We start from the raw sequence: 13,520 nt of genomic DNA, 5'->3' as shown, positions 1-13,520 counted from the left end.
TTCAACAATACGGTCCCTCTCATTCGTAAATACTGAAGAAAAGTACTCATTCAAGACCTCTTCTATCTCTTCCAACTCAATACACAGTCTCCCACTACTGTCCTTGATCGGATCTACCCTCGTTCTCGTCATTCTCATGTTTCTCACATACGCATAAAATGCCTTGGGGTTATCCTTGATCATACCCGCCAAAGATTTTTCATGCCCTCTCTTAGCTCTCCTAATCCCTTTCTTCAGCTCCCTTCTAGCTATCCTGTATCCCTCCAACGCACTGTCTGAACCTTGTTTCCTCAACCTTATGTAAGCCTCCTTCTTCCTCTTTACAAGACATTCAACCTCCCTCGTCAACCAAGGTTCCCTCACACGACCATCTCTTTCCTGCCTGACAGGTACATACATATCAAGGACACGTTGTATCTGTTCCTTGAAAAAGTTCCACATTTCCACGACATCCTACCCTGACAGTCTATGCTCCCAACTTATGCTCCTCAGATCCTGTCTTACAGCATCGTATTTACCCTTCCCCCAATTGTAAAACCTACCCTGTTGCACGCACCTATCTCCCTCCATAACCAAGGTGAAAGTCACAGAATTGTGGTCACCATCACCAAAATGTTCACCCACTAACAAGCCCATCACTTGTCCCGGTTCGTTACCAAGTACCAAATCCAATATGGCCTCCCCTCTGGTAGGACAATCTACATACTGAGTTAGAAAAGCTTCCTGGACACACTGCACCAACACCGTCCCATCCAATCTACTTGATCTAAAGAGCTTCCAATCAATATTTGGGAAGTTGAAATCGCCCATGACTACGACCCTGTGGCTTCTGCACCTTTCCAAAATCTGTTTCCCAATCTGTTTCTCCACATCTCTGCTGCTATTGGGGTGCCTATAGTAAACACCCAAAAAGGTGACTGCTCCTTTCCTGCTCCTCCTCGAACTGCCTTTCTGCAGCCGTTATACCATTTCTAATTAGCAATGCCACACCCCCTCCTTTTTTACCACCCTCCCTAATCTTACTGAAACATCTGTAACCAGGAACCTCCAACAACCATTCCTGTCCCTCTTCTATCCACGTATCCACGTTTCTGTCGCTGAGTCCTTAATTTAAACATTGTGAGCAATTCAGACATGTTTTGAAAGAAGTCATTCAACTGGGTTTGTTTTTAGTTGGCATTAATTATATATTGAATATACTGAGCCTGTTTAATACTGAGTGTGCAATAGTTATGAGCTGTACGGTGAACAGAAAATAAGAATAGATTGAAATACATACTGTACCAACAGTGGAATACCAAAAATTAAGAGACGAACTTGTACTTGAAACCAGAGCAAACACTAATGAATAGCATTTGTGTGATCACAAAAAGACAGTTTGTGAAGAGTGATTGTGTCTGTAATTTAGAAAATACAGGCAGAGAGATGACTGTCTCTGTAAATACAGTTTGGTTTCTGTAACAGCATCTAATTGCAAGAAATACAGCCAGGATAGTCATTCTGTAAACACACTGTGAAAGTGGCTGTGTCTGCAAATACAGCTTGAGGACAGTGACTATATCTATAATCACAGGTAAAGCACCAGGAGTGAATCACTTTGTCATTACATTGTGGGAGAGTGACCAACTGTAGTCACAGGAACAATTTGCACTAAGAAGATAAGGCAGAAGATTGGGAGCTTGCATAAAGGTTTAGAACCATCAAGGGTGAGTGAATGGTAAGGACTATAGGGTTGTGTATGGAGTTGGTTCAGGGACATGGAAGAATGGAAAAGGATTCTGGGGAGGACAAAGAGTCAGGTCAGGGGTCAGGAGCAATGAAATGGGAAGGACCTGAAAACCTAATCTCTTAGGTATGATGGGAAAGAATAGTGGGATTAGCCAATCAAGGTAAGACAATGAGGAGGTCTAAAAAGCGTTGTCAATGTTGTCTACATGTGTGTCCACCTCAGAGTTGACTGGCACAGCCCTCAAAGAATAATGAGTTCACCAACAACACATGGTCATATCAGATTCAAACTTTAATTTTACTCTCTCCACAGATACTCCCAAACTCGCTGAGTTTATTTTATTTACTTATTTGTTTAGGTTTCAATCAATCCCCACTGCAACTGAGCTTTGACAATGTCCTTTACAATATATAGAACAGAGGACCAGCTAAGCTGGCAAGTTCAGCTATGTCCACAGAGTGATGAGTACAACACTGGGCACCATTAAGCTCTCTGACAAAGCCAGAGACAAAAAAAAGAGAAAATACATGAATAAAATATATCAATGTCACGTGAAACAGTAGGAAATATAATTTTGACAAACATCAGTTCCACCTTCGTGCTGTCTGCTTTGGTGTGGAGTTGCATAGTAAAGCTTTTGTTCCAATTGAGAGCTCCCATGTTTAGCTAGGAGCTTCAATTAAAACCCCCTCTGTAGCCACAGCATTGTCAGCCAGCAGCAGATCTCATGACTTAAGTGTTCCCTGCTTGCATCATGGCTCTTAAAATTTTAATCATAAGTAAGTGGGAAATGGGAAAGAGCAAGACAGAAGTGGCATACTGTTGACAACACTCACCCACCACCCATCACAGAAACCACAGATTGGTGGGAGTTGTACCTGAAACTCTGCAATGCGAGGGATTGCTGTTAAACAACTGACTGCATGGTTCGAGAATAATAATTAAAATTGATGAATACACACATCAATGGAACAGTATATGACTGAGGCCCTTATTACTATTTTGCAGAAAGTGACTTGAAGTATGCAAATCAAGTGGGTGCTGTCACCATTCAGAATACAATTCCAAAGATTATTTTTCTGAACTGAAAGGGATTAGAAAATGATGGTTTTGATGCTGTTGACAAAGAAAAGGAGAACAGATGTTGAGGGTGCCCAGAGCAAAAGGCAATGTGGTAAAGATTAGATTGAGATGTAAAATAGGTGCTAATGATAGGTTTGATGAGGAGAAAATAGGTCAGTTTAGCTAAAGCAAAGCCAACAAGAATCAAAGAGAGGCTAAGTGTTCACCAATGAAATTACGTACAGGAGACTTGGTTTCCTAAGCTCACAGTCACAAAGTTATGCAGAAATTTAATACTGCCTTTCTTAAATCTCAATGACGAGCATTAGTTGCAGCTCATGAGATTCAAAAATGGGCAAAAAGGAATATAATGCAATCGCAGGCCAAACTCAGTCCAATCTTAGTGACAAGCTTCCAAAGGAGCAGTGCACTTCTGGAACAGTTTCTGGTACAATTACATTGATGTAATATTCAACTCTGGTCAATTCTGGAGAATAAAAAAAGGAGGCAATTAACGATTTGGCTTGATGGCACACTTATAATAAAGCTCAGGGAGGGGAATGCTGCTGCATCTCATTTTGTATATTTCATAAAAGGCATATATATGAAGATTATTTTTCAATCACTATCCACACATACAATATCTTTCCTAGTTACCCAGCTACCACACATTAAAAATATTTTGTCCAGCTTTGTGTGTGGCTTTAAATTTGAGTTTTACAATCACCTGCTGGTGCTGCCACCTGTTTAGGACTCAGCTTCTGACTGGGACATTGGCTTTCTGCAATCATTATTGGCTGCTTCCTTTGGATATTCATCTTGAGTATCATTGCTTTTAATGGATAAATTTCTGCTGTACATGTATTATAATTAGGAAAACACTGCTTACCTGATTTCTTCCTTATCCCTCCACATTCCCTGTAAAACAAACAGCAGCACAGAGACATGATTAGTGATGTGTCTGAAGGAGGTGAGACCTGAGATTGCACCTGCAGCTCACCCCACTTTTTCTCGTTCATCATTTAAAAACAAGGCGAGACTGAGGAAAGCCTGACTACAGCACATTCAGAGCCAGTGAGCAAGAGGAAAAATAGCTCGACTGCTCCAACAGAGAATGCAGAATCATGTGATTTGCTTTGAGATCATACCATCTACTACTTAAAGGGGCTCGCATTTGCTATTTTCACTAAATATGCATTTCTTCCAGTAACAAATTACATACAAATATTTTGTGGGCTTCAAGAATAAATGTTCAGTGAAATTCAGTGCTAAAAATCTTCAGCCTTTGAGGAGACACGTTAAATAATCTTGTATTTGTGTTATAGCAGAATACAGCAAAGAATTAGGTTTTATATTCCAGTCACTGGGCAGGATCACTCAGAGGTGAAATCTGTTATCAGAGTTAAAGAGTGTCGGGCAAAGAAATGAATTCCCATTTCTCCCTGATGACAAGGGCTGAAATAAATGCGAGTGAAAGCTCAGAGAAAAAATCCAAGACATCAATACAAATTCTAAATACAGAACAAGTAATCTTTCAACTATCTGCACTACTCTTTATATAAATTGGTTAATTATGATGTACTTGAACATTTTTGTGCAACTACCAACAAAGAGAATGGATCTCATTGTTATAGAACCCCAGGCTGCCTGATTCCAGAATTTCATGGCCCAAAGCTAAAGTCTTGTTGTGGCACTGACCTCTGATTATTTTCTTGCTCCAGTCAGAAAGCAGCTCTCTGTTCCCAGTATGTGGTAAGTATAAAGACAAGGTTCTATTCAGTATCTAAATGAATGCTCAGGCATTCAACAATCGTCATTGGAGACACAAGTCTCCTCACAGAATGCCACTCTCCAGTTATGTCCCAGATTACTAAATAGCACTTACCAAAATGGCACACACATACATTTCAATTCCTCATTTCCCTTTTTTGTTGGTGGATAAAAAGAAAGTTACCTGGTCTCCCAGATACCCACAACCAATGACTCCATTATCGATCAAAAATCAATCCAATTCAACCTTGAATAAATTCAATGATTCAGCATCCACTATTCTGAGGAAAAGAATTCTAAACTTTAATAATCATCTGAGAAATGGAATTCCTCCCTCTATCTTAACTTGAAACCGTACCCCCTCGTTCTTGGCTAACGTGTGAGAGAAAACATCCATCTAGCATCTACATCAACCTTTCTACGTATTGTGGAGAAAATGAGGATTGCAGATGCTGGAGATCAGAGTCGAGAGTGTAGTACTGGAAAAGCACAGGTCAGGCAGCATCCGAGGAACAGGAGAATTGACGCTTTGGGCAGAAGCCTTGCATCAGGAAGAATTCCTGATGAAGGGCTTATGCCCGAAACATCAATTCTCCTGCTCCTCAGATGCTGCCTGACCTGCTGTGCCTTTCCAGCACTATACTCTTGACCACGATTTCCATGAATTGTGTATGCTTCAATAAGATCACCTCCTATTCTTCCAAATTCCAATAAGTCTAGACCCAATCTGCTAAATCTTTCGCCAAAAGATAAACCTCTCATCCTATCAACTAACCAATTGAAACTTTTCCGTTCTTGTTCAGATGCAATTATGTCTCATCTTAAGTAAGGAGACCAAACTAGTACATCGAACACTTGATAAAGTAGTCTGTTTCCTTTAAATAATATCACACAGAGAAATGATAAGGCAATGAAATCAGAGTACAGTACAGCATAGAAGGAGGCCATTCAGCCTACTGAATGCTGCTGTTTTTAATTACTTTCAAGCAGATGACATTTGCTACAAAATAGTTTCAGAAGTATTGGTGCCTAGATGACATCTCACATTATCTTCTCATATTACTTTCATTATATATAAAGACTTGTAATAGATCTGTGATGTAAGGAGGAAAGATACTTCATTTAATATTTTAGAAATAAAAAAAGTGACATAGTAAGATATCACTTATTCAACAGTGAACATATTCAACAGAAATAATTATTTAGAAAAGGAATTATTCAGCTCTTTAAAGTGATGACAAAATTAGACTACACAAATATTTATGCAAGTTATTCAATTTAATTAGTTGAATGCCATCCCCACATTGACCATGACTAATCTACCTAACCTGCGCACCCCCAGACATAATAAGCGATTTAGCATTGCCAATTCACCTTACTTGCACAACTCTGGACTGTGGGATGAAACCACAGCACCCAGCCGAAGCCAACACCGACACAGGAAGAATGTGTAAACTCCACACATTCACCCAAGCATGGAATCAAACCTGGGTCACTGGTGCTGTGAGGTAACAGTGCTAACCATTATGCCACTGTGCCAACTTATGGGATGATCTATAATTATTTTGATATTCACTGTTTCAAAATATGGGGTCACCCAGTTAAGACAGAGTTAAGGAGAACTTTTTTCTCTCAGATGGGTGCAAATATTTGGAGCTCTCTTACTCGAAGGTGGCAGAAGCAGAGCCTTTGAACATTTTTCATGCAGAAGTGGATAAATTCATGATCAGCAAAGGAGGAAATGTTATCAGGGATAGGTGGGAATGTGGAGTAATCAGAATAATCAAGTTCTTCCTGAATGTAGAGGAGACTTAAGGGTGTCCTCTATCTTGTGTTATGAAGTTAAAGGTGTGTACTGTACCTTTAAGAAAGAGTAAATGCTGTTCCGCACCGAAAGCTTACAAGAACAGTGTGAGAGTGTAGTGGAAAATTGAAAATATGTAACAAATACCTGAGTTGGTTGTTGTATTGGCAACAGTTCAAATGTAACTAATGAGTTTAAATGGTGCCCCAGGATAAATTGAGTTTGAATTTATTGTTTAACTGAGATCAAACCAATGAGAGCATCCAATGTTGGGGGATATAAAAAGACAGGCATTGTGATAGAGAGATGGTTAGATGGAGGGATGGTTCCAAGACATTGAAACACCCTCTATCAAAGGTACCTCTTCATATGAAACATTTGCACAGTTAAAAGAAATACGACGGCCCGGGGAGATCTTCAACCGGAAGAAAGACACCAAAGATGACAGGCGCTGTATGGTTTTGAAATTAAATTGATGTAATTTTCATGTGTTTTATTGGAACAGTATATTGTTATAGAGTTGGAGACGGGTAATAAGCAGTTAAGAGAAAGGGGGGCTGAGAGTTGCAAATAGTTGTTTAATGGTCACTTTTAGACTTAATGAATAAATTGATATTATTTTCTTTAAACAGTGGAATTTGGGAGTTCTCTGTCACTCATATTTTAACAGATTATGAGGTGGGGTGAGCTTTTCTGGGTGTTTGGTTTAATTAACAGAAGGGTTCACTGCTGTGTCAGAACACTTCAGAATATACTCCTGCTCTAAATTCATATGTTTGCATATTTTCATGAAAAGTTGTCATTCAGTTTTGAAGTTCTGCCTTTACTCCTAAAAACCTCAATCAACAAAACTTCATTTTACCAATCTAAATCCATGATTATCACCTGTACATTATTAGACCCAGGCTAATAGGGGGCACTCTTATGACACAGGATAGTCAAGTTCAAGTTTCACCTGTTCCGGAGGTGTATAATAATGTCGCTGAACAGGTTATTTAGGAAAAATAGATGCACTGGGGACATGAGCTCAAATTCCACCATGGAAGATAATAAAATCTGAATTCACTAAAATATGGAAAAACAAAAGTTAGCTTAAGGCCAAGCACGTGACCACTGCAATTGCCATAAAAGCCCATCTGATTCACTAACATTCTTTAGGGAAGGAAATCCCTATCCTGACCTGGTCGGGCCCACACGTGACTCCAGACTCACAGTAATGCAGTTGACTCTTAATTACCCTCTGAAACTGACTGAGTAAGATATTCAGTTCAAAGACAATTAGGGAATGGATAACAGGTGCTGGACTTGTCAGTGATGTTCACATCCCACTTAACAATTAAAAACTCACATCCGGATGAGGAAGGACACCACTTCGACTGGGACAACACATCCATCCTAGGACAAGCCAAACAAAGACACGCATGAGAATTCCTAGAAGCATGGCATTCCAACCGGGACTCTAACAACAAACACATCGCATTAGATCCCATCTACCATCCCCTGAGAAAAGGAACAGGAAGTGACTTCACCATAGGAAATAACATCACTACAGGAAATAAGATCACTAACCCAAAGAAACCCAAACATATAAAAATAAAGCAGGAATTTTCAGCATTGCTTCGCCTGAGGCCCACTGAAGATGTTACCTAGTAGGGTAACGAAACGTCTGGAAATGAACCTTCCAGCTCAGCGAGCAAACCTACGTCCAAAACTTCAATCTTCTCAAAACTCGCTAATTAAAAACTGCACATTTAGTTTATCTTCTGATAACTTACATTCTGCAGCAAAGCAGTATTTTGTGTAAACAAGGCTAAAGAAACACAAGTACATTTGCAAGGAATCCTTGGGAGTAACCTTCAAAGTGCTTACAGCATTTGGAATTTTGTTGGTATCATTTTTGCTGTGTTTAATAAATCCTATAAAATTTTCTGCCATTTATCCAGCTCTGATTTTCATTCAGGGCAGTTATTTTTGTCCTGCTATTTTTATAATTGTGCTCAGGAAGTTAATAGCTATCAGCATTTGTTTTGACACCTGTCACTTGATACATTTGTGGTATGCAATTTTGAGCCATAATGCATTTCTAAACTTTCCTCCTATTCTTCATTTTGAGTGCATCTGTACATGTATAAACAGATCATGGTGGCCATGTTTATAATTGTCGCTCTATCTCCAGCATTGGGAACACACACTCTATTTAGGGAAAATTGTGGAGAAAATACTCAGCAAACATCACTCAGCCAAAGTGAGTCAGAAGAATCAGCCAAAATGCAGTAGGGCTACTTTATGCTGCCAGTGGGAGCTATTCCTGCATACTTTGTTTTAACCAGCACCTGATGAACTGGCACTCTCAATAAAACAGAAAAAATTATAAGTTACTCTATTATTGCAATCTCTATGGTGTCTGAATAGTCAGTTGAACGTGCGTTTTTTTTAAAATTTGATTTATATTGTCACATGTACTGAAGGTATAGTGCAACGTTTTGTAGTTAGAAGGCTCTCTGCTGGTAAGTTTTATTTAAGGCAAAGTTGGGTTATTAGTTAAGTGATTTGTGCAGTAAATAAAGCATAACAGTGACATGTATACATTCTGCATTAATTTTCTATTACTTAATGTGATTTTACATTTTTTGTGACCTTTTGATCAATCAGAATATTTGATCAACTCCTCGTCCCATAAGCCAGTTAATAAAAGATTTGCTGTATTTCAGTTACTCAGGCAGAAGCTTAGAACAGCATCCCAGGGACTGACCTATTAAAATGCCCATAGCAAAAGTCATGGATTGACAGCACAAATTTTGTCCGAGTACATGTCGTTGAGGCATGACAGAATTTATTGCTCATTCCTAGTTACGGTACGGAAACAGATCTTGGTCCCAACTCGTCCAGACCAACCAGATATCCTAAATTAATCTAATCCCATTTGCCAGCATTTGGTTCATATTGCTCTAAACCCTTTCTATTCATATACCCATCCAGATGCCTTTTAAATGTGTAATTGTACCAGCCTCCATCACTACCTCTGGCAGCTCATTCCATACACGCACCACCCCTTGCATGAAAGACCTGCTCCTTAGGTCCCTTTTAAATCTTTCCTCTCTCACCCTAAACCTGTGTCATCTAGTTCTGGAGTCCCCCTTCCCAGGAAAAAGACTTTGTCTATTTACTCGATCCATACCACTCATGATCTGATCAAGCACATAATTCTATTAGCTTGGGCTGAAATCCAGCCCACAATGACTCATTAAGCATATCTTCCATTCTTTGCCTGACACAAATATCTCTAATCTCCTCTATTGACTGAGTGATCCTATGTCAATTAGTTTGGATAGTATCAACCCACAGGACTTAGAACAGACAATTTAAATTATTCAAATCAGAAACAGGGCTTTCTTTGAATCACTGACCAGGTGAGAATGGTGCTAGACAGAGAATTACAACATGTAGACCTGTCTTAATAATTATTAAGGAACAGAGATTTGTGTTTACATTAGAATGGGTATGAGTTAAAAGTGATGATGTTGCATGATATGGCTTCTCCAGCCCTTCTCAGTGTTTACCCCAGTAAAAAGAGTATTTTCCAAGTGAGTATTTTGTGCTACTACAGTACAATTTGTAGATTGAGCATACTGCAATCAATTTGCTGAAGTAGATGTCGGGTACACTGGCAGAAACAATAATTCAGCATCTGTTCTGTCCGAGATGTGTTATGCTGAGCTTCCATTTTTCCAGGTTTTACTCTTTATAGCGTCATGAAGTGAGGCTATCGCTGACCTCTGTAGCCATCATACAGTTGGTCCAGTCTGCTATTAGTCAATGATGCTGAAGCAGTCAGCAACAATGATGTTGTTGAGGGTCAAGAGGAAGTAGTGGACGTCGGGGAGAATCATTATCTAGCACATGTGGCATGGATGTGACCTGCTACTTCTCAGTCCAAAGCTGGATGCAATACAGCTATTGCTCAGGTTGATAAGAGCTCCCTCATTAACTTTATTTTGAACAGAGCTAAATATCATGAATTCTTCAGAGAGCAAAATTAATATCTTAGGAAGATAACTGACAAAGTATCTAAAGACAGTTTTGCCAAGGATGCTGTCCTGAGGAACATCCAGTGATGCACCTGGAGGTGCAATGATTTACCTCCAACATCCATAACTCACTTCCTTTATGTAACGAATGTTGTAAGGTTATAGAGCAGAATCTTCGGCTTCTGGAGGTACTGGCAGAAAATAGGAAAGGAAGGTATCTAGTCAGCAGGCTTCCATGTTCCAAAAGGCATCCTGGACTTAATTCCTCTCTGAGGTAATAGGGAACAGGTTACATCAGAGCTGCAGATTGTCCTTCATAGCAATAGCTTGGCAACTGGGCCCACTGCTTACTTTTTAAAAATTGAAACCATTTCAATGATACCTCAAGATGAAGGTTCCCTCACAGTCCTGATCCTGCAGCAGCCACCTCTGGCAGTGCAGCTTCTACCCTCCTTCTACCAAAATCCAAAGGCCTGCAGCCTCAAGAACATGTTCAATGCCCTCAATTGGATGACTGATTGCCTCATATAAGATTGGTAGCCATATTTCTGACCTCACACTTGCTGGCACTCAGAAATGGTGCTCATTAATTATTATTTTTAAGACTAATTTTAAAAATTACCTACAGAGTCATAGCCAAAACAGCACTAAAGAAGGCCATTTAGCGCAAGAAATCCATACCAGCTCTCTGTAGATAAATTCAGTTCAATTTCCCTGCTTAATCATTGTAGCTGTATACTTTTAATTCCTTCAAGTGCTTTTCTAAATTACTTTTGAAATCAGAGTCTCTGCTTCTTCGTAGACAGCAAGTTCCAAGTCATTACCATTCATTATATAAAATGTTGTTTCTCTCAACCCTCTTGAATTTTTCCCACAATTTAGATGTATGTCCTGTGGACTTTGTACAATCAGCTAAAGGGAAAAGCCTTTCTTTACCTACCTTTTCTAAACATATTATAATCTGATACACTTCTATGAAATATCCCCTGAAACCCCTTTGCTCCATGGAGAACAATAACAGCTTCTTTAACCTAACCTTGTTGCTGAATTCCCTCAACCTTGGAACCATTTTCTTCCATACTTTCTCCAGGACCTTTACGTTCTTCTTAAATGTGTGGTGATAGAACCAAATGCAATACTCAAGTTTGGCCTAACCAGAATTATATAAAATTTATTCAACATTTTTTTAACAGATGTCTCAATTTATGAAGTCGAGAGTTTGGTGCTGGAAAAGCACAGCAGGTCAGGCAGCATCTGAGGAGAATCAACATTTTGCTCATAAGCCCTTCATCAGGAAACATCGATTCTCCTGTTCCTCGGATGCTGCCTGGCCGGCTGTGCTTTTCCAGCACCACTCTCTCGACTCTGATCTCCAGCATCTGCAGTCCTCGCTTTCTCAATTTATGAAGCCCAAGATCCCAGATACTTTTCAAATTACCCTCTCAACATAGCCTGCCATCATCAAAGAATGATACCTTCAAACCTCCAGGTCATTCTGATCTTTGGAACTCTGCCATTAAGTCGATATTATCTCTCCCAGTCACTTGTACAAAAATGTATCTCATCACACTTCACAGAATCACACTTCTCTGTTAACCTTCTGCCCATTCTGCCAGCCTATCAATGCCCTGGTGTAGTTGGTCTCATCCTCAATGTTTGCCATACCTCCAAGTTTGGTATCATCAGCAAATTGTGAAATTTGACTCCATGTTCCAAGATCAGCAATAGTCCTAAATCTGATCATTGGGGAACACTACTATTTACCTCCTCCCATCTGTAAAACAATTAATCACAACTTGCTGTTTCTTCTCAAAAAGCCAATGCTTTTCATTAGCCCTCTTATTTCAAGAACTGTGCCTAAATTTTGTTTAAGTCAGTTTTCTGATATTACTTTCTCAAAAGCTTTCTTAAAACTGCCACAGATAACATCGCAGACTATATTCCCTTCATTAACCTTCTCTGTTACTTCATCAAAAACTTCAATAACATTAGTCAAACATGTTCTGCCCTTTGCAAATCTATGCTGGTGCTCCTTAAATGAGCTACTGGAGACTGTACTTGTTTGAATACCGTGATGTTGAGGGCTGCTATTCTTGTCTCTTCAGAACTTTTAAATATGTTGGAGTACGACTGTGCCGAGGTCTGTAGCTAACTAATTACAGCAGAATGAGAACCATATAATGGTAAGCATACTACTTACCTTTAACTTAGTGTACAAGTCTTCAGGACAACAGCAGAGATATTATCAAATGCACAACCTTAGCAGAAACGATAAATCTCAAAATACAATGCAATTTCAGAGGACTAACAAGGCAAGGAAGTACACGTTGAAGGTAGGACCTGAGGATGAGGATACATGATACATGAGGATCAGTGGTCAGCACAATATCGTGGGCTGAAGGGCCTGTTCTGTGCTGTACTGTTCTATGTTCTATGTCTATGTTCTATGACCTAGGATGTACAGTGAAACAGAGGGATTTTGATGTGCATGCCCATAAATCCTTGAAGGCAACAGGTCAGGCAGATAGGTGACTGGGAAGGCACATGGTGTACGTGTCTTTATTAGTCAAGGCACTGAATACAAGAACTAGGAGGTTACGACAGAGCTGTACCAAACGTTAGTTCGGCCACAGCTGGAGCACTATGCAATAGGAGAATGTGATTGATCACCGTGCAATAGGAGAATGTGATTGCATTAGAGAGGGAGCAAAACCAGGCTGTTCCCTGTTCTGGAGCAATTCAGTTATAAAGGGCTGTGGCTGTTTTCCTTAGAGTACAGAAGGCCGAGGGAGGCTCTGATTGAAATGGACAAAGTTCTGAGGGGCACAGACAGAGTAGACAGCAAGAAACTCTGTCCTTTGGTTATTTATCCCACCACTAAGGGGTACAGTCTTAAGGTAAGGAGCAAGAAGAGTAGAGGGGATTTGAGGATGATAGTATCTGAAACTCACTGCCAATAAAGGATGGTGGAAGTGAAAACCCTCAAAACATTTAAGAACAATGCAAATATGCACCTGAAACAGAATAACATAAAAGGCTCAGTCTAAGGATTTGAAAATGGGATGAAAACAGGTTTATCTTTGATGACCGGTGCCAACATGATGGTCCAAAGGGCCTCTTTCTGTGT

The 13,520-nt window shown here is 39.7% G+C and overlaps 1 protein-coding gene across 3 annotated transcripts in view; it reads right to left on the bottom strand.

Moving 5' to 3' along the window:
• The window catches only part of sh3pxd2aa (SH3 and PX domains 2Aa), a 322,784-nt gene that overhangs the window by 140,767 nt on the left and 168,497 nt on the right, over positions 1 to 13,520 (bottom strand). For 2 of the 3 annotated variants that reach the window (XM_043712866.2, XM_087998826.1), the window contains exon 6: positions 3,681 to 3,709. In XM_043712866.2, coding sequence (XP_043568801.2) covers positions 3,681 to 3,709 — 29 coding nt within the window. Of the gene's footprint in view, positions 1 to 3,680; positions 3,828 to 13,520 lie in introns of those variants that run through there. The other variant, XM_087998827.1, reaches the window with a different exon arrangement.

Source organism: Chiloscyllium plagiosum, unplaced genomic scaffold, assembly GCF_037043375.1.
Source record: "Chiloscyllium plagiosum isolate Xiang-an unplaced genomic scaffold, Cpla_swu_hap1 HiC_scaffold_22, whole genome shotgun sequence".
In the NCBI taxonomy this organism is placed as follows: Eukaryota; Metazoa; Chordata; class Chondrichthyes; order Orectolobiformes; family Hemiscylliidae; genus Chiloscyllium; species Chiloscyllium plagiosum.
The sequence above is the reverse complement of the archived record's forward strand: the minus strand, read 5'-3'. Positions and strand labels throughout refer to the sequence as shown.